Source organism: Astyanax mexicanus, chromosome 9 (genome assembly GCF_023375975.1).
Source record: "Astyanax mexicanus isolate ESR-SI-001 chromosome 9, AstMex3_surface, whole genome shotgun sequence".
Classification (NCBI taxonomy): domain Eukaryota; kingdom Metazoa; phylum Chordata; class Actinopteri; order Characiformes; family Acestrorhamphidae; genus Astyanax; species Astyanax mexicanus.
The window spans coordinates 17,349,714-17,372,220 of NC_064416.1; the positions used below are offsets into that span (position 1 = coordinate 17,349,714).

The following is a 22,507-nucleotide window of genomic DNA, read 5'->3' on the forward strand; positions in this document are numbered from 1 at the left end:
ATAAATGCTCTCTTCATCTCTTTATGTTGTAATGTGTTAAACGTGCTTCCCCAAAGAGGTTGCCCAAAAAGGACATCTCTAAGTGACCCTTTGGTACCCAAAAGTCTCCAAGTGTGCCCAAAAGGCCACTTGGAGATGCCAAAAGGGTCACTTGGAGATCACCAAAGGGACACTTGGAGATCACCAAAGGGACACTTGGAGATGCCCAAAAGGACACTTGGAAATCCCCAAAATGACACTTGGAGATGCCCAAAGGGACACTTGAAGATGCCCAAAGGGACATTTGGAAATCCCCAAAATGACACTTGGAGATGCTCAAAGGGACATTTAGAGATGCCCAAAAGGACACTTGGAGATACCCAAAACGACACTTGGAGATGCCCGAAAGTACATTTGGAAATCCCCAAAATGACACTTGGAGATGCCCGAAAGTACATTTGGAAATACCCAAAATGACACTTGGTGATACTCAAAGGGACACTTTGAGATACCCAAAATGACACTTGAAGATGCCCGAAAGTGCATTTGGAAATCCCCAAAATGACACTTGGAGATACTCAAAGGGACAGTTGGAAATGCTCAAAGGGACACTTGGAGATGCCCAAAAGGACACTTGGAGATGCCCAAAGGGACACATGGAGATGCCCAAAGGGACACTTAGAGATACCCAAAAGGACACTTGGAGATGCCCAAAATGACACTTGGAGATGCCCAAAGGGACATTTGGAGATGCCCAAAATGACACTTGGAGATGTCCAAAGGGCCATTTGGAGATGCCCAAAATGACACTTGGAGACGCTCAAAGAGACAGTTGCAGATGCCCAAAAGTACACTTGGAAAACCCCAAAATGACACTTCAACATGCTCAAAGGGACAGTTGGAGATGTCCAAAGGGCCACCTGGAGATACCCACAAGGACACTTGTGAGAGATGCATAAGCGAGGTTTAGCTAGCAATATATATGATTTTATATATTTAAAAAATGCATTTATATTTAAATGTTTTTCCCTTTCAGTTAAACCATACACTGTCTATGAGTTAAACACATAGAGCTGGAAAGACTTTTATTTTGAAGTGCAGCGCATGTGTTTTCTCTCCCCGCCTTCCTTCTCCTGTAGGGTACTGCCTGTATATTTAGTAGTCTGGAGCTGCTACTGTCATAGCCTGATGGGATCCATGTAATCTGTTGAGGTTTAGAGTTAGAGTTGTAGAGTGGGAGTCTGGGGTTATTTAAACCTTCACAGATCTATAGGAGTGGATTTATAACTGTAACAGATCTGAATTTCACAGTTCAGGCTCTGCGCCATCGTTAATGTTTTGATACCCAGCCTAAAGTAAGTACAGAGTTACTGTACCCGCAGCTGGGGGAGTTATTAGTGTAACAGCATGTCTGCGGCTGGGGCTGAGGGTGGGGCAGATGGTGGGTCGGCGGTATCGGACCCTCAGCACTCTCAGAAGCTCCTGAGAGCTCTCCGCTCGTTCAGGCAGGAGGGCAGCTTTCAGGACGCTGTGTTGGTGCTGGAGGGAGAGGAGATCCCAGTTCAGAAGAATATTCTGGCTGCTGCGAGTCCGTACATCAGGTACCTCGTTTTCACACTCCAGTTTCTGTGCTGTGTTGCAGCAGGTGACGCTTCTCTTTCTGGAAAAAGCTGCTGGAGCTTGTGTAAGTGCTCAGACATGCAGCAGTGCCTGGAGCTGATCTACGTCATCAGGGTGTGAGAGACAGCAGACTCCTATGGCAAGCCAACTAAGCCAAAACGTGTGGGAAAGAAACGCCTCCACGCGTAAAAATATGACGTGTCCACACGTAAAAAAATTACGTGTACAGGCGGTAAAACTGTTCGTGTATACACGTTTTGGCATCTAACATCCAATCGGTAAACGCGCCTATGCATACATTTGCATTGTAATAAGGCAGCCTGACAACACATGATGTCATGCAACGTATTGTATTCCATATTCATAAGACGCTTACGTGGGTTACAACGCAGTGTCTACGTACCGTGACATAGCCCCATACATACTCATACACACTCTGCACGCAAGGTCCACATAACTGAAACGTTGTAATCATGTGTCTATGATGTACCCCCTATTTCACATGATGTAACCCCCGCCATTTTATATCCATAGTGTTTACCCTGCCTTTAGGTCAGTGCAATCATGGCTCTGCAAAATCTGCGAAGATGGCTGTTCACAATTCTGTTAAAGTTTTCCTGAAGCAATCTTAATCTTCGCCCTGCCATTGCTTTCAGTACTTGTTAGCTCTAAATAAATTACATTAAATTACAGTATTACAGGGGGGGGGGGGGGGGGGGGGGGGGGGGCGTGCGCTCAAAACGAAAAAAAGACAATAAAAACACTTCACATCTATAAAACAGAGAATGCTAAAACAGTTTAAAAAAGCTATATTTTAATATAGCATTATTTGTATTGTATACTTTGGATGTCTATTTTATTAAAATGCAATTCATAGTATATATATTAGTCATATTATTGTTATTATTATTATTATTATTATTATTATTATTAATATTATTATTAGTTTTTGTAGTACTAGTCATCTGCACAATAATCTATGGTTATTTTGTCATTTTGATTTGCTTTAGGACAATAAAAATGTAAAAGAAACTAATAAAAGATACAGAGAAATTGTGACTCTAAATTTACTAAATTCAGTGGCTGAACACCGAATGTTGTTTACTAGGGCTTAAAAAGCAAAATTACAATTTAAAAGTATAACATTTTAAAAGTTAAGACTTTAAGTGTGGACAGTTAGGACTGAAATATTGTGTTTATATTGATTGTAGTTCATTTTTTTTATTTTTTTTTAGACCTAACATTTTTAATAACAGCCTTGCTTTAGTGTTAATTGTGCCGCTATAATACGACTTGACTTAATATGACTTTCCCTGTGGGATCTGTCTTACACCTAGCAATAATAGTTATATTTCTTGTGTGTTAATGTAGGGAATGTTATGTTCCCTGAGTAGGGCACTGTGGCATTAAAAATACTTGTTTATCCACATTTTAATCTGTCCTAGCAGATATTGTACAGGCATATTAAGACTGCTTCTACAGCTCAGTAAATGTTGCCATCTACAGGCTGCATATTGCAACTGCGGCTTTTTGAGATGGACAGTAAATCCCAAGACGTTAATTTTTTACGTCTGTACACGTAATATATCCACGTCTGTACAGGTGAAAAAAAGCACGTGATGTACAGACGGCATAAATTTACGCCTCCACACGTAAAAAGATTACGTCTGTACACGTAAAAAGATAACGTCTTTATCTGTCAACACGTGATTTTTTTACGTGTGGACACGTCATATTTTTACGCGTGGAGGCGTTTCTTTCCCACACGTTTTGGCTTAGTTGGCTTGCCATAGACTCCTCCCTCCTGTGTTTTTGTTAGGACCTGTTCTCATTGTGATTCACAGCTGAACTTCCAGACCTCTTTAAAACCATTTGTTCTGTGTGACACACTTAGTTCAGGCATAGAACCCCTAGTTCTGTTAGAACATTTGTTTACATTCAGGTTTAAACTGACCCATTTCGTATGGAAGCTTATTTCTGCCACTTGGAAAAAAATAAGGGTCCTCCACTATAATTATAGATAGATATAGATAATTAGAGATCATGTCCCGGACAGGTTTAGTTTCTCAGGGAGTCCTGGGGTAATTTTCTCTTTTATAGGGGGTCCTCTGATTTTATTCCTGTCCGGAACGATCATTTATGTGTTTTTCTAAGATGTCCTCTGAGAAAATTACAGGCTGAATTACCTACTGTTTTTCGCTGAAATCCGTGGTCCTCTGGTAATTTTAGTTTTTTTTTTTATTTTTAAATTTAGAGTTTCCGTCATCTCACGTTTAATAAAATAACTATTTATCCACTGCCACGCACCGTAAATACACTTTGGGCGCCCGTTTCCACGAAGATCAACGTAAACACAACAGCAAGTGGAAATGGAGGAGCTACTGAACATATGTTCATGTCATGTGTCATGTCATGTGACAGAGAAAGCCTAAAAACTAAAAACTTGTATCACTGATTATAAGTGTTTCTCCCCCTGAGAAACATATTCGGACCGGATAGGGCTTTAGTATCTTATAATTATTACTTACCATTATATATATATTACTTAATTTATCATATTTATTACTTAGTGGAGGACCCATATTTTTTTCCTCCACTGTTTTTGTCACTGTCCACATGTTGTGCTTCACCCCAGGTAAAGTTAATCTCTTGCAGCTCTGACATCACCGTCCTTTGCCTTGTTGTTTTTGGCCTTCCCTGCTTCCTTTTATCAGGTGATGTCCATCACAATGCTACTTTAGGGATAGGCTGACTGCTCATCCTCAGAACGTGGCCGAGCCATTTGAGACAACTGTGCTTTATCTCCAACCTCAAACTGTCACACTTTGTTTTCTGACATAGACTGTCGTTTGTCATTCTCATGGGCCGAAATATACCACACTTTCTCCTCAAACAGCTGTTATGAAAGACATCCAGTTTTCTCATATTGGTCTGTGATACTCTCCATCATTTAGAACCATGCAGCAAAACAGATTTAACGTTGCTGTTGTAGGTCAGATAAACAAACACATTCACACACAGTCCTGTGATGCTCCCAGGATGTTCAGTAGATGTCACTTAGTGATGGTACAATGTGAGGGTACAAGGGATATGTGAGCCTTGATTCCTACCAAGGTTTTTTCCTCCCATAGCTTTTCCTTTTCTCCGTCACTCACTGGGGGTTCTGTGTTGTATATTCAGTGTTTTGTCTGATAATCTGTCCTGCTATTACAAGTTGCTTTGCAATAACGTCAGTTGTAAAAAGCCTGTTGTAAAAAGTCAGTTGTAAAAATTCAGTTGTAAAATGTCAGTTGTAAAAAACTATGTATATTTAATTTGATTTCAGTGGCAGAGGGCAGAGTAAAGTGCGAAACGTTGCATATTTTTTGAAAATGTCCTGTGACACATACCCCACCATTGGATATTCTGGGTTAAAATTGCAATGATAATTAATAATAATAAAAGCGTCTGTTACATTTCGCACCTCAACATTGCCCATTGGGTTTACTTGATGAGGAAAGCCTGTTATGATTTGGCCAGTATACCATCTTCAAAAGAGTTTAAAATCGTTGGTTTTATTTTACTTCTGGCTTAAATTTTTAAGAAAATTTAAGCATTTTATATTCCGTTTCTAGTGTCTGAGTATTCTAAATCATTAAAAGCCCATGAGAGCTGCACTGTTCTGTCTGAGACTGTGCAGGTCCAATCAGCCACTCAGCTTTATACACAAGGGAGCCAATTATGTACTATTAAGATAATACATATCTAAATCAATTTGGGCCTCAACAGGTTCACCCTGTATAACCCTACATAACCCTTAATGCAGTTATTTGTTGTCTGTACATAACTTACCTCTACTCTTAAAGGGCCATATTTGCAGGTGATACAAAAGCAAGGGATGAGATGTACACAAGATATATGGTTCATGTTTCACATAATTAAAAATAAATAAACAAATAAATCAGTCCAGAATTAGTCTAGAGTCTAGAATTATATAAAATGTTACTAAAAATTTAAAAAGTTATTTTACTTCAGTATCAATCAGCAGCACGTCTTATTTAAACTGTGGGGTGTGTGTAATTTATACAAACAGAAAGATTGGATCAGATCGATATTGGCTGACACTCAGCATTAACAAGCTGGGATCAGTACTTAAAGAATACTCCCAACTGTACCTAACTGTACATTTCATTAAAAAAAGAGTGAAATTAGACCTTATTAAATTAATTGGATGATGTGCAGCAAAAACTGAATAAAAAAATATTGTGCAATTTATAAGAGAGTATTTGAGTAGCATTTTATACGAATCTGCCACTGCTGGTGCATTTTGTTTGTGAATTATAACATTGCAATAAATATTGTGCATCACAAAAATGTCTTTATAGTGCATATATTAATTCCTTTCATTAAATTTTCCCCACCATGTTTACCATTTCTTCACAGGACCAAGCTAAATTACAACCCACCCAAGGAAGACGGATCTGTGTACAAAATTGAGCTGCAGGGCATCTCTGTCCTCATCATGAAGCAGATCTTGGACTACATATTCAGTGGAGAGGTGATTTCTCGTGTGTGCTCAGCCTGCATCCAGTATCACGTTTCCAGAATGTCTGTTAAACTCAGTCTGTTTGACCCTCTCTGGTGGTAGATCACCCTAAATGAGGACACTATCCAGGATGTGGTCCAGGCTGCTGACCTGCTGCTCCTCACGGACCTCAAGTCGTTGTGCTGCCAGTTCCTGGAGAGCTGCATCACAGCTGAGAATTGCATCGGCATACGACTGTTCTCCCTGCACTACTGCCTGCACCACGTCCACCATGTGGCCACTGAGTACCTGCAGACGCACTTCAGAGATGTAGCGGACACCGAGGAGTTCCGTGAGCTGCCACCTGATCGGCTGTGTGAGCTCTTGTCCATGGAGAAGCTCAACGTGGGAAATGAGAAGCACGTACTGGAGGCGGTGGTCCGCTGGCTCGCCCACGACATTGAGGCTAGACGGGTAAGAGTGATGGCCGCAATGAAAGTACCAATGCCCCAAACATTCTTACAGCATGGCATCACATTTATTTGGGTCATAATATGTATTTATATGTGCAAAATAATGTTTTTATTCTGGTTTTCAGAACAGGCATGGCTCACAGAACACACATTCCATAGCACAGTTTTAACATTGTAACAAAAACACTGTAATATTTCAGCGCAATGTGTTGTTATCAAGCTGACAAGATTGTATCCAGTTAGCTTTAAACCTGGCCCCGCTCGTATCCCCATGTTTGGCTAAAGTTTTACCAATGAAAAAAAAAGTGTTTTTAGCTCCAGTTTTGTTTATCTAATTTGGTTCAGTTTGTTTTACAGAAAGCGGATGATAGAAACAAGAGATGGTTAAAGCCTAGCATCAGCTTTTAGCCTAGCGCTGAGCCGCGTACCAAGTTTAGGCTCCACTTCTGCAGATTTTATCACACAAAAGGCCTGGATATGAGGCCAGGCTCACATAGAAAGCCATATATCCCATAACTATCATTTGAGTCTGGAGATGATGAGCTACTATCCAGTATCAACAACACCACATTTTCCAGAGGTCGCCATTATCATATTGTAATGTTGTACTAATCCACAAGCTTTTTCTTGGGTTTTTGCTAGTGGTCTATTACAGTTTTGGCATTTAGGAATTTAGTAAGGCTGTTTATCAGATTCGTTTTAATTATGCTTAACTTATTTATATTTTGAGGGACTATTTGAGGGCAAATTCTTCTTATACAACTCTGCTAAGATAAATACAGTTTGGCATTGTAGGGCCCCTATATGAATAATAAATCTGCATTACAGTAAAAAGGTAATTGTAATTTTTTTCCTAGTTTATGTATGTACGTATGTATGTGATATCGCATTCAATTCATTGATGTAGGTCCATATGAAGGAGGTGATGTCTGCAGTGTGGGTGCAGGGTCTGGACCAGAGCTACCTGCAAGAACAAATGCTGGGAGACCCCCTCATGAGGGAGGTAATCGGACAGTGCTGCATGGAGCCCCTAGGAGGCGCAGCCCAGCAAGGAGAGGCATTGCTTGCTGCCTTTAAGCCCCGCGGCTACTCTGAGTGCATTGTCATTGTAGGGGGAGAGGACAGAGCGTGAGTAATAGAACTAACATCAACAACATGTCTTAGTAAAGAGATTCAATTAAATATTTATAATTGTTCAAAACTGAATGCAGTCTGATCAGAGTCAGTAGTAATATATCACTGTAATTGATAATCACACTCTGAGGGAGTGTGTGGTAGATAAAATAGAGCTTAATAAAAAAATAATACAAAATAAGTGTTCTATAAGGAATCTCCATTTAAAAATGTATTTTTATCCAGGGCTAGACTTCATCTGTGTTGGCCCACTGTGTTGGCCCACTTTTAAAACCAAGTGTGTTTCCTGTGTGTGTTTCCTGTTTAGCACTCGAAAGCCCTCTGCGGTGACGCGCTGCATGTGTCCCCTCTATGACAGGAACCGGCAGTTGTGGATTGATCTGCAGCCCATGAATGAGAGGCGAATTGGGCACGGCGTGGTAACTGCTGGTTAGTACTTTCTGACACATCTGGTTTACTCTGTGCTGAATCTGTTTTTCAGAACAGATTCAGCCCAGAATATGTTCAGAATAAGTAAACATTATACGTTGCAGAATTTTTTTTGTATTAAGTGCACTAAAATAATTCGATTGATCCAAAAAGTGTCAAAGTTATGTCCAAGTTTGTTCACTCGTTGGCAATCTCTAATGACATCCTGACAAATATTTTTGCACACAAAATGTGTTTTTTTTCTTCCTGATCTGACTACTACACTAGCACAGATCTCCACACTGCATAGGAAAATTACTATTGTATTCACACCTTTCCTAAAACTGGTTTCTGGTTAATATTTTGCCATGTGCTATGTGTAATCAGATGGATGCCTTTTTGCGATTGGAGGAACGGATGAAAACAAAACTGTCCTGTCTAGTGGAGAAAAATATGACCCAGAGACCAATACCTGGACCCCAATCCCAGCAATGAAGCAGGTATCTCTATTTAATCGATTGTCAGGGTGTCTGGGGATCGTTAAAAAGTCTTACATTTGTTAAGCTAATGAATAGGGTCTTTATTTGTCCTAAAATGTCTTAAATCCCTTTAAATCCCCCTAAAGGTTGCTTCTGGGTTGTAGAGACAATAAGTAGGCCTAGGAAAGTGAAACTTAATAAAAACCCTTTTCCACCAACACTTCCATTTTAGTTTAAGTAAAAAAATATTGGTTTTGTCAGAATATACAGAATCACAAGCTTGATCTAATATCTGAAACTTAATATTGGTGTTGTGTGCCCTCTTTGCCATTTTGTTATTGTGAAAAGGGTAGCATTAATACGTCTTAAAAAGTCTTAAATCAAATTTCTCCATAACTGCAGATAATCTGAATGCATGGATAATAAAATATCAACTTGCACCAAATTAATACCAGGAAATTCACAACAATTTAATCATTGTTAGATGTACACTGTGTCTCTTCCTGTTTGTTCCTGAGATCTCATGAGCTCATCATCTTTTCATGATCTCCACAGGGGGCAGTGCACACTATCTTTTCAGTAAGAAACATCCAGCTGCATCAGACATTCAGTTTTGCCTCATTTCAAAAGACAATTAAAATGCCTTCATAATGTAGAATTCTGAGAATAATACTGAAATCATCACATAATTCCGCTTGCTGCAAATGACATTGTTTTTGTATCCTGTTATGACACTTCTCACTCCTCTCATCCAACCACAAGGAGTCAGTATTTAACCATTATTTACTGCTTGCATGCTCAGGCCAGGCGACACTTTGGTATTGCTGAGCTGGATGGGATGATCTATGTGCTGGGTGGAGAAAATGAAGACACTGAAGTTCTCCTTACCATGGAAGTATTTGACCCCCACTTTAATACCTGGACCACCCAGACTAGTATGACCACAGTCAGAAAGGTGAGGTTTAGTCACCTTTAGGCTTTTGTGTATCCAGTCCATCTTATTTACTCACTGTAATGTACAACTTTCCATTCCTCAGTTTAGCTGCTGCGCCACCATGAAGAAGAAGCTTTTTGTGATGGGAGGAGGATCTTATGGGAAGATTTATGACTCAGTGGAATGCTATGACCCCAAAACTCAGCAGTGGACTACACTGTGCCCTCTAAAGGAGAGGAGGTATAAGCACACACACAGTGAAGGTCACAGAATGTGCCGAAATGAAAGAAAAAAATTTTTAGAAGCATAAATATGAGGGGGCAATATGATGATCTGTTAATGTAAATTACTTCATGGTAATTTCTTCTGGGAATATCATGTGCAGTATCCATGGATCAATATAACAGCATTCCAAAGAAGTTTTTTATTAGTTTGTTTGTGAGTAGGCCTGTCACAATAGCTGTGGATGTTTTGGACAAAAACATTTAGTGATAAACAATATCACTAGCAAAAAAAAAGCACTTGCTCCCATTTAGAGCTTAGATTGGGCCCAAAATATCACACATGCATTATGAGCCAGAGCCCGATTTAAACCCCACTTTTTTTTTTAGGAAGTAAAACGTTAAAACTGAGCTTTTAAAACATTTTCGAGCTGTTTGAATGAGTGAAATCTGTCCAGAAAGATGTTATTTAACATTGCAACACTGAAGAAGATGTTTAATAAGAACACAAACAATGCGAACAGTGATGCAGAGGCCTAAACATCAGTAAATTAGGCTACAAGAATGATGTCTAAATGACTTTCCTCTAATCTAATATAATTTAACATGGTTTAAGAATGAAAAATAAATTCTAAACCAGTGAATTTTTTATATTGAGCTTATGGTCTGTATGCAGAAACACAAAAAAAAGTAATAAGGCTATGCACTGCACTGCACAGCACTGCAAGTCAAGTGTGTAATGCAGACATGTGAAATGCGCACTGTGCGCTTGTGCAACTTTTTTTTTTATAATGCAGTTTTGATTTGTTACTTTGCTGTATTGTGATTATCATGCCATAGTTTTAAATAAAATAAAAAAAAACACAAAAAACAGACGCCTATGTTACAGACTACTTTCTTAAGCCCAACTCGACACGGCCTGAGGAAAGCGCTGGGAAATCTTGGCCCGACCCTGCCTGAGAAGCTCTACACCCATTTTATACAAACATTCTAATACTTTTATATAAAACGGTTATCCTAGTTATTGATTGCATGGGTCTGCAGTTATAGATTATAGATCAGATTAATGTGAGCTGTAGGTAGAACCAGGTTCATTGCTTAATATGGGTTATTGAGTACTGAAAACATAGTACAGAAGAGCTAATGTTGGGTTCTGGTTGTTCTCCTCAGGTTTGGTGCTGTGGCGTGTGGAGTAGGTCAGGAGCTCTATGTGTTTGGAGGAGTGAGAAGCAGGGATGCTGATAATCCTGAGTCCAGTCAAATGACCATCTGCAAGTCTGAGTTCTTTCATGACGAGTTGAAAAGGTGGGCTTTTTCTTGGTGATTTGTATCTAAATACGTCTATTATTTGGTTAAAAGTCAGTTGCTTTTCAACAGCAGGGATGAAAATCAGACTTTTAATCAGAATCATGTAGATGATAAACAGGGCTGCAACTAATGAATATTTTTGTAGTCGACTAATCTGATGATTATTTGTTCGATAAGTCACCGATTATTTCTGCCATGTCCTTGAATTCAGGTTTCCAAAAAGTGTGATTAATCACAGTTCATTTATGGGGGGGGATTGGAAAGTTTTGTTCCCTTAATAAATAAAATCGTCATTGTCATTAGTTTATCTTTGTCTGATATCAAAGTTTGTTTGATAATTGGAAAAATATCATTATGGCAAAAAAGCAAAAACAAAAGAAATCTGTTGGGAGGCAAATACTTTTTCACACTACTGTACCTATTCTTCACTGCTAGGTTTAGACCCAACATTATCTAGAGAAGTAAAAAAAATGAGCACTGATGTAGGTCAAGAAGATGTCTAGAAGAACAATGCATCAATTGAGAGACAATAGACACCAATAAATAAACATCAATAAAGTGGATTGGCTGTCAGTAAAGTCTCTTAAACCAATAGAAACAGCTGAACATGAGATTTAAAAGAGATTTAAATGTCTATATGTTGTGTAAACATGGAAATGACTGATATTTAGTGAGTACATATGTAATCTTTAGTGCTTTTGCACTTTTGGAGACACCAATTTGAGTGTAAACTGTGTGAATGAGCCATTTACCTATCTTCCATTGCGCTTCTGTCCCCAACATATGTGTAATGTGGTACTGTTACAAATTACAGAAAAAAGTCAACAATGAAATTTGTAGTCTACAAATTAAATTAATTAATATTATCGATTACATCGACTTATCGCTGCAGCCCTAATGGTTAACTGACTGTAATTATGAGAATGATGTCTGTCATTTGCACTCTGGGTGGAACACCTCTTTTGCACTGTGGAATTCTCACAAGAAGTGTGTAACGCTGTGTAACTCAAGCCATTTTTTGTATGAAATCCTGTAATCCTGTAACTCTCCTGCTTTAGTCCACATGCTTCTTTTGCTTCAGATGCTGCTTCTGCATCTCTCAGCTTGTCAACAAATGCATGTGTGCAGGAAAGTACACTGTAGTGACGTAGAAGTTCTTTACACTCCCAAACTGTAAGGGAAGCCCACATTTTAGTGATGTACTTAGACCCACACTTTAATTCGTCACCATAACTGCTATTTTATCATAATTTCACAGACATTTCACAGACCCTGAAACTTGTTCAACCAGAGATGTTCTACAGAAATTATGTTAAACTATTTACATATACTTCTAAATAGAAGTTGTTTATGCATTATAATTAATAACAGAAAAAATTACATTAGGGTTACATTGGGCTAAAAAAAGTAAAATAAACCTAATATTGTAAATTTGTTACAAAAAATGTTAACTATAATGTGTTTTAGGCTTGTAATGGAAACCCTTTTGTTGTACCAAATACAGCTTTGGAAAAAATTAAGAGACCACTTCAGTTTCTGAATCAGTTTCTCTGATTTTGCTATCTATAGGTATATGTTTGAGTAAAATAAACATTGTTGTTTTATTCTGTAAACTACAGACAAAATGAAAATATTTTGCATTTAGAGCATTTATTTGCAGAAAATGAGAAATGGCTGAAATAACAAAAAAGATGTAGAGCTTTCAGACCTTAAATAATGCAAAGAAAACAAGTTTATATTCATAAAGTTTTAAGAGTTCAGAAATCAATATTTAGTGGAATAACTCTGGTTTTTAATCACAGTTTTCATGCATCTTGGCATGTTCTCCTCCACCAGTCTTACACCCTGCTTTTGGATAACTTTATACCACTCCTGGTGCAAAAATTCAAGCAGTTCAGTTTGGTTTGATGGCTTGTGATCATCCATCTTCCTCTTGATAATATGGTAAAATGAAAGAAACTCATCCTTTTTAATTGGTCTCTTATTTTTTTCCAGAGATGTATATTGACCCAGAAGTAATTTAAAAAAAACAAACAGTACTATTGCCACTTATAAAACCATTTTATACGTCTGATATATTGATAATAGTATTATAATAACACAATAATGCAATTACACGCTTTTTAAGAACAGTGAATATTTCATTAATAATAGTCTGGGAGATGTATATTTGTATGTATTTCTCCTTTTCTAATCCATGCTCTTGCTGCAGATGGGTGCTCCTCGATGATCAGAACCTGTGCATACACACTACATCATCCTTTGTATACGGTGCTGTTCCTATTGGCGCAAGCATATATGTAGTGGGAGAGCTCGACACAGGTAAGAAATGTTTCATCAGCCGTTCTCTCTTTCTTTCTCTCTTGCTCTCTTGATCTCTTTCCCTTCAGCAAACTCACTGATCAGCCCGTCGCATTATCAGACCGCAGACACTGCTTTTAGCCTCGGAGGAGCGAGTTACTCAGTGTTTGGATTGTGTGAATAATGTTTAAATAAATAATCAGCTCTATTTGGGCATTAGCTAGACTTTCCAGAACATAGACTTTCATGGTTGTCTTTCTGCTGCTGCTACTGCAGCCAGCGTGTAGTACATGCTACTATAATTATTTATATAAGTTTATAATGTCTTTAAAAATATAATCTTATCATTTGAGTTTCCAAACAAAGCTTGCCCTTTTATACTGAATGTGGTGATGCAGAGTGTGTGTTATGCTAAATATTGATAAAAGGAAAGAGACTAGATAAATAAACCTAAAATAATTTTTTTTTCCAAAGCTTAAATTCTTAATCATCAGCAACATTTCTAGGTTCAGATGTCTCCTATAAATTCCATGTTTACTCAAAAGGCTAATTAACTTGCTTTATTCTAAATTAGTTATCCCTGTTGTGTACAATACATACACTAAATATTATGGTACTATAAAATTTATTTGAACAATGCCATGGAGGGACCATTTTTGTTTCCGTGAAGTACGTGAAGGTGAGGAATATAAACATTAAAATAAAGGTCACCATATATATATATTTTTTTTCAAGAATGAGGACATTGAGGATGCACAGGTATCCATTGTGTTTTATATGTGTATGTATGTTTGTGCCTTTGTGAGGGTAAGAAAAAGTTAAATATTTCTAAAAATCTATAAAAGTTACATTAATGATCAATTATACATAAACACTTACTTATTTACTGAGACTGATAAATAGCCTTAATAGCCTATATTTGCAAAATTATGTTAAAAATAAAACGAACAATGTAAAAAAACAGAATAAACTTGAATCCCTTTTACATTACTTGTTTTTTTTATTTCATGCAAATATAAAAATTAGAATATGATAAATTGATAAAGTAAAAAGTGAGGTAAACTAATTTGTGTTCATTCACATTCAGAATTTTAAGGCATTTTTAGGTGCGAGGCAGTTTGACCATTAGAGTATGATGATTCAGGATCATGTAGACTAGTAGTAGCGACAAGTAGGTGGGCCTTAAAGCACTTAAAGTTTAGTCACAAGATGAGTGGCAAATGTAGAAGCAAACTCCTAAAGTGTAATCTTTGTCATATCACCAATATTTAACATATTAATACAATATAATACAATTCCCTAGTAAAGATTGGTTCTTCACGCACATTTCCTTAAGGTATCATCATTGATAATAATAATAATAATAATAATAATATTATGCGTTTGTCTGTATTAATTATATATATATATATATATATATATATATATATATATATATATATATATATATATATATATATATATATAATTTATTTCTAATTTTGCCCATTTTCTCCCCTTTTTACAAGGCCTATTACCCAACCCATTCATTAGGACTCCCCTATCACTAGTAATACCCCAACACACCAGGAGGGTGAAGACTAACACATGCCTCCTTCGATACATGTGTAGTCAATTCTAAGAGGATTTTTATGCTATATTATATAAATTAGATAAAAATTAAATATACTAACTAAAACTATAAAATAAAAAACAAGTCTGCATATTGACTTCTTCTCGTTGATTGGCTCTCCTTACTAAGAAAAAACATGTATATAGCAAAAATGATCTATGTAGTCTATAACATAATTATTGAGACATCATTTTAAAAATAAAGTTTAGAAAGCTGTCAGAGCACAGGGTAAGCCTTGCTAAATCACCCCAAAACTAATAGCCTTGCCCAAGAGCGCATGGCAGCTTAATGGATCTAGTTATTGGTCCCACTCTCCTGTGGCATCGCTCAAATAAAAACAAAGGAGCTGCAAATTGCAGAATAGTCCTACAACTGGCACAAAATAGACAATAAAGACTTCCCTTGGCTGTAACACCCAGAAATGCTAACGTTACATTTTTTTGTTCCTTTTCTCTCTTTCACTATGTATATGCAGGCACTAGTTATGACTATGTTCGAGAGTTCCGGCGCAGCACAGGCACTTGGCACCCTACGAGACCTCTCCTGCCATCGGACCTGTGTAAGACTGGCTGTGCCGCCCTTCGCATTGCTAATTGCAAGCTGTTCCGACTGCAGCTCAAGCAGGGCCTTTTCAGGATCCGAGTGCCATCTACTTAATCCACGAGCACATTCATGATCCCTGCATCTTCTCTCCATTACCTGTTTGGAGGAAAGTTGCATGTGGGGATTGGGTATTGCTGCAGCCTTGGCCGAATCTGGAGATTAGACTTAAAGAATACTTAAGTTTGGGCTATGGGGAGGTTTGGGCCTCTTTTGTTTACTTTGTTTTGATGCCTTTTTGAGGAAACATGCATAGACCACCACATTATTGGTAGACCACCCTTTTATTAAACTTAAAGGGATTTGAGTGTCATAGTTTTATAAGGTAACTATTCAAGCTGCTTTTTAGTGTTAATAGTGTGATTGTAGTGGAGCTTTGGGTGTCGCTTGGTGCTGCTGGTCTTTAATGGCCAGCATTTAAAGCTTGTTTGCGAAATTGTCTTTGCTTGACAATTTTGATCATCTTTTTCTTTACATAAATGGAGTTATGCAATAGTTTTTGGACGTTTCTGAAGTTTAGGAGAAAGACCACGCCTGGTACTCCTCCCTCCATGCGAATGCTTGGCTATTCTTCTTGTATTCCCTAGGATTCCAACAAACCCTCAAAAAGGGAGGGGTTGGTCTTCTGGTGAAAAGCATAAGCTGCCCAGAAATACCGCCTTAGTTCTTCTCCCTCTTTTTTAACAGTTTATAGTCACAGTACATGTTTTTCTGCACTTTTTCACTCTTGTTCGTTTTCAACCTTGGTGCGCTTTGTTTGGGCTGGTGTGAATAGAGTAATCTCATTTGGATGCGGACCAAAACAACCACAACGAGAATCTTGAGAGGAGGTGGTCTCAGCCCAGTCTGAAAGGAGCACTGGGGCACTAAGTTTTTGGTGAGAATGTACAGTTTCAGCTAAATAGCTATTTAAATGCCAAATGTTTTACCTTATACATGACCAAAATAATTACTACAGCAATGAACAGTATCCATCTCTGCTATTCTTCCATGCTTAAAAGTGCACTAATCCAGGTCACAGGACCTTTCTCCTGTATTTACTTCCTTGCTCCCCCCACACAGGTCTAACCAATGAGAGGGGAGAAAGTTCTCACGTTTTGTGCCCTTGTAAACTCTTTTAGTTTACATAATGATTTAGTCGGTTTTCACATCTGAAAGTCCAATCCAGAGTCTGAACCAAGATTCGGGCCAATCTGTTACATTAAATACATTTGCTCTGGATAGTTTCGGTTTCAGCCATTTAGTGCACTTTGCTGCAACCTGTCGTCATCAACTATGTGGGCTGTGTCTCCCTGCAACTTTCCTGTAACTGTTCCAAAAGTCTTGACCATCCAGAGAAGTGCTTTTACACTCCAGATGTCTCTCTCTCTGTGGTCTGACCTTTTTAACATGTTTTTTTTTGTTTTCTTTTGTTTTTTTTTCAGATTAAACTAAAAAGTCCAAAAGTCTGGGCTAAACATGGTACTTATGAAAGCACACTTACAAGTTCACACCAGAGCAAACAGATTTTAGGTGTAAAAACACCTTTAAATTTGAGTATCCCATCGATAGGACTATCAGAAATGGTCAAGGAGAACGTTTGCCCATGAAGAGATAGTGTGTACATTTTTACTGTATATGCAAAACTCATGGGTACCCTCATCAAAATTTGCTTCTATGGTACGGTGTACAATTTACCTCACATAGAGTTAATTTCATATAATATTAAAACATTAAAGAGGGGCTTAGGATGCTTTTAGGAGCATGTTTTATGTTTACAGCTGGTAGAGTGGTCTCTTCATCTACACAGATTAAAATCTTATCTCCTCTAAGATTCGTTACACTAAGATATAGAGTAGGTATTCTAACGTGTTTAAGTCACTGTATGAATCTTGTGGTTGACCCTTAAACTGGCCTTCCACTCACTACAGACGGCTTTGGCATCTGGCGACCCCATTTGTTGTGTGCGTGTACCAGCTGCTGCTGTCCGTTCTAATTGAAGGCCCAAACGTTACAAATTCACTTCTGCAGAAACTCACCCACACATGCTAGCAAATCTGCAGGTTTGGAGGAAGTTGTATATTACTCATAGTATACACCTATACTACCTTTTGTCTCCATATTTGACAGGCTTCACTGCAATTATATATATATATATATATATATATATATATATATATATATATATATATATATATATATATATATATATATATATATATATATATATATACACCGTATATATACGCTTGCTCATAATGACTACTACTATCTGTGTTTTTTAAATTAACATTAAACCTCTGCCTTGTAAGCACCTCCTCTTCATTGCACCACACTTCTAAAAATAAAGTTGCATTTAATGGTTCCTTGAGGTATACCAGAGAAAAGACACTTTTTGAGTTTATAGAACCTTCTTTTATGTAAGTCGTCAATGGAATTTTCGGCAAATTGCCCACCACATAGTCCATCTATCACGAACATCAGTCACTGACCATTAGTCATGAATTAAAAACCTGCACTACTACATAATGGCATTTTTCAGCAGGATAATGCTTGCCCATAAACATCAAGGGTCTCCCAGAATTTCAGTGTCTGTAAATTACAAACATATCAGGCATGGGTTGCTGTGGTAACAAGGTCGGCATCAGTAATTAACCTTTGGTGCTCTTTATGGAAACCCTGTACTTCTGTCTCTCTGGATTTATGAAGGTCATTGTTTGTCATGTTGTGGGTCCGATTTGAGTGTCCAGAGCATCCAGACTGAGACGCATCTGTACAAATCTGATTATATTTACATTTCAAACCACCGGGAAGCAACAAGTCTGTTTTACTATGTTTTCTGGCTGTTCAGACTATCAAACATTAATCTGGATACAATTCAGATATTTTAAAAATGTTTGGGCTGGCTTGTCAGTCTGGACATAGCTATCAACTGGTTATACCAATGGTTTATGGTTCTTAAATGGACCAAAAGTTCTGCTTCTAGGGTGTCATTCAAATATCCACTTAATGCACTTTATTTTTTTAATTGTGGAGCATAGAACAAATTTTTGGGCACACTACTGTAAAGTCATTATTATAATAACGGTATTCAGTAACTGTACACAGATTGGCTGCAGACTGATGAATTCTAGGAGTTTTGCATGGACGTGCTTTAGATATGGTAAAAGTCTATTAAGGTAACACATCATTCCCTTTGGGAATTGGAACATATTGGTTAGGTAGGAATGACTTCACCTTGATCTTGATTATGTTCATATTCTATGTGGTCATGTCCGTTTACTCAGGTATGTGCATGATATGCACCTTTGATTTATCAACCTTGTGGCCTCAATTGTGTGGGATAACACTCTAATCACGCTCCTGTTGATTGTTATTATTATTTGTATTACTGTTATTGCTATTGTGGCTACAGAACGTTGTTTCTGCCTACAGCGGCCTCGGCTTTAAATCTGACTCATCTGTTAGTCGTTTTATCATCATGCTGATTGATACGAACAGCAGCCAGTGGCTTATTGTTTTCTTCCCTGGCTGAAGATGCTGCAGTTATCTATATGAAGATAAACTCTGTGACGCACTTGGCCTTTTATTAATTATGTGATGTTAAGTACAGTGGTACTGTGACAGATTAGCGACCATGTTCAGGACTGTCAGTGTTAACATGGACCATTGGAATGACAAGTAGACCCACATTTTTTAAATGAAAACACGGATGTGCAAAAACTTCAGGTCTTTGTGCAAGTCTTCTAGTGCACTTTTAAAAATAAATGTGCTTCAGATGGTTCCTTGAGGGATCCTATAGAAGATCATTTTAAAGGTCTAAAGAACCTTTTGATGCCTTTTGATTAGTCTGCATTGCGCTACACTCTAAAAACATAAATTTCAGATGGTTCCTGTCTAAAGAACCACCCTTGGTTCCACAAAGTCCCATGCCTTTGATCAGTGTGTGATTTTGCACTACAGTCTTAACTATAATGGTGCTTCACATGGTTCCTTGAGAAATACCATAGAAGATCCTTTTAAATGTCCTTTTAACAGTAACTTAATAAAAAGATTTGTTTTTACCAATCCTTTGAGAGTGAGAATGCCGAAAAGGAATCATCTTTGGTTCCATAATGAACCATATTGGTCTGTCTGTTTTATTGCACTACATTCCTTAAAATAATGGCGTTTTAGATGGTTCCTTGAGGAATTCACTTTTACTTAATCTGCAATTGATTCAACATGCCACTTTGTGGAACCAAAAATAATTGTTCTTCTATGGTGTCCCTTAAACAACCATCTAAAGCATATTTGTTTTGTGGAAGTTCTAATATACTCTGAAAAAGTATATTATGACTTTAATGGTCTTTTATGGGACACCATAGAAGAACCACTTTTGGTTTCACAAATGCCCTGCTTGTAGTAGATATGAGTGGAAAAAGTACAATCTTCAAAGGTCTAAAGAACTTTGATGAAAAGGTCCTCCGCCAGTTATAAAGGTTCTTTATACGCTCACATCTGTTATAAGCAACAATTCTAAAATCAGTGGGCATCTTTAAAACTAAAATATGTTTAATAGACAAGTGACTGAAATGGCAGGTTTTAATTTTTATTTTTGTGCTGACCCACTTTTAGTTCCATGTTTGCAATAGAGAAGGAGCTAAAGAAGCTTTGATTGAAACACACAGAATTTATATGGCATCCCTCAAGGAACCATTGTATGCACACATGAACACATTAGTATCCTCTATTGGTTATTTTGCCATTCAGTCTTTCTTAAACTGACTGAAAATTCTTTCTTTGTGTTCTATGTCCACTATTATGCGAGGATGCCTAGTACTGTATATGTAAAATAAGACTAATCAAGAGCACTTTACAGTATGTAGCAGTAAAACACTGGAGTTGTTGTCTGCTTTGCACCTTTGTGACGACGGAATACACGCCCAGCACTTAAACATACAATGTGTGTGCATGTGCAAACACGATAGCTATCGACACACTCCACATTCCATCATGTGCCATTGTTTACAGTACACTGTGGGCTATAGAGCCAGAGATGTATTCTCACACGACACCCAAACAAGCACCTTGAGAGAGATGAATTGCACAATCAACAGTTTCTTTTGGGTCAAACTGATTCCCTTATAAATCCCGTGTTGATTGGAGATGCTTGCTTCCTAGCCGAAACATGATTTATTGTGATCACTAACTTACACTTTTGTTACATTGTTGCACATGGTAATAAATGATGCATTAAGTATTCCTAAAATATACAAGTTTCTTCATGAATGATGGACTATAAGGCAGGGTTTCTCAACCAGTGGGCCACGGACCACCAGTGGGCTGTGAAGCACTCTCTAGTGGTCCACAGTCCCATTCTCAGGGGCAGTAGGCCATAGGGTGCCGGAAACAATGGAAATGTATTGCTGCCACGAATAATTAAAAATAAATTATTAACATGTCATTATTATGCAATTTTACAATTTACAAAATTACTATGAGATCACTACTATGAGATATATTCTAATATTATTACAAAATATATATGTCATCTATTAATTCTGATTATGCTATCTCATAATTATGAAATCTTTATTTCTTAATTACAACATAATATTTCATAATAATGACATTTGTTCTTATTTACTTGGCAGCAACATGCTTTTGTAGGGAACAGCAAAAAACAGTAACTTAGTATAAATAAAAAATAAAGAGATTAGTCATGTTTAGAAAATATATTTACATACATTTTTATAGAAATGCACAAATAAAAACTAAGAAATCAAACAGACCAACTCAAGCAGGCCCTAATTCTCAAATTGTCAGTGTCAGGATTTTGAGAAATAAAATATAAAAATAACAATTTTACATACATATTTTCCTTTCTAGTGATACTCATATGGGCTGTAAGGTGAACAAGGTTGAGAACCCCTGTTCTAAAGGATGTAAGGTAAACTGTCACTTTGAATGTTTCACCTTTTTATTTGTTATTTGTATCTAATCAATGACACTAAGAATAAAAATGCAGAATTGAAATGGACTGGAATTGACCGTTTATTTTGGACGGTATTACGTTTTGTTGTATGGGTGATAAAGGTCTTGATAAAGATGTGATTTCTTCTCCAACGACTGGAGTACTAATGTAACCCTCCACATGTATGTGGATAAATGGCACATTGGTTGGAATTAGCACAACAGGTTTACTGAAGACAATCAGACTGAAGGTAATTCATTTAAACTGAGTTGCTCTCATGATGGCAGCTGATTTAACCAGAGGTCTTGTGACTTGGGTCACTGATAAGTGGCTTAAAAAAATAAGGGGAGAGCTGGCCTCTCATGCCCCATTTTAGCAGCCTGGGAATTAGCTCCTCTGTGATAGATGGATAGATAGATAGATAGATGGATAGATAGATAGATAGATAGATAGATAGATAGATAGATGGATGGATGGATGGATGGATGGATGGATGGATGGATGGATGGATGGATGGATGGATGGATGGATGGATGGATGGATGGATGGATGGATGGATGGATGGATGGATGGATGGATAGATAGATAGATAGATAGATAGATAGATAGATAGATAGATAGATAGATAGATAGATAGATAGATAGATGAAATTTTGGTGGTCCAAAACAACACCAGCGTAATATACAGAGCAGACTACCCAAGTTTGCACTCAGATGCAAAAATAACAAAATATTTTTTTAAAAGAAAGGAAAATATTTTAATCTCGTAAAGGTTAATTTTCACATTTAAAAAAAAAGCTTAAAGGTGTTTCAAATAGTTATTTAAAGGATGACAGAGTAAGAACCCTTTTTGTAGTGAAAGGTCTAAAGAACTATTAAACATTTCAATTCATTTCTTTTCTAAAGTCACTTAAGCAGCAATCAAGGGCACTTCCTATTTTCAGTTTTAGCCAGCCCCCCATATATTGATATTTTAAGAGTGCAGGTCAGGCCATATAA

The 22,507-nt window shown here is 37.4% G+C and overlaps 1 protein-coding gene across 1 annotated transcript; it reads left to right on the plus strand.

Moving 5' to 3' along the window:
- The first annotated feature begins 1,096 nt into the window (after positions 1 to 1,096).
- On the plus strand, positions 1,097 to 21,574 carry gan (gigaxonin). The gene is made up of 11 exons (XM_007250944.3): positions 1,097 to 1,580; positions 6,022 to 6,136; positions 6,227 to 6,577; positions 7,484 to 7,704; positions 8,018 to 8,139; positions 8,506 to 8,618; positions 9,400 to 9,552; positions 9,635 to 9,771; positions 10,923 to 11,057; positions 13,273 to 13,382; positions 15,449 to 21,574. The coding sequence occupies exons 1-11, from the start codon at positions 1,387 to 1,389 to the stop codon at positions 15,628 to 15,630; spliced, it is 1,833 nt and encodes a 610-aa protein (XP_007251006.2). The 5' UTR covers positions 1,097 to 1,386; the 3' UTR covers positions 15,631 to 21,574.
- The last annotated feature ends 933 nt before the right edge of the window (positions 21,575 to 22,507 follow it).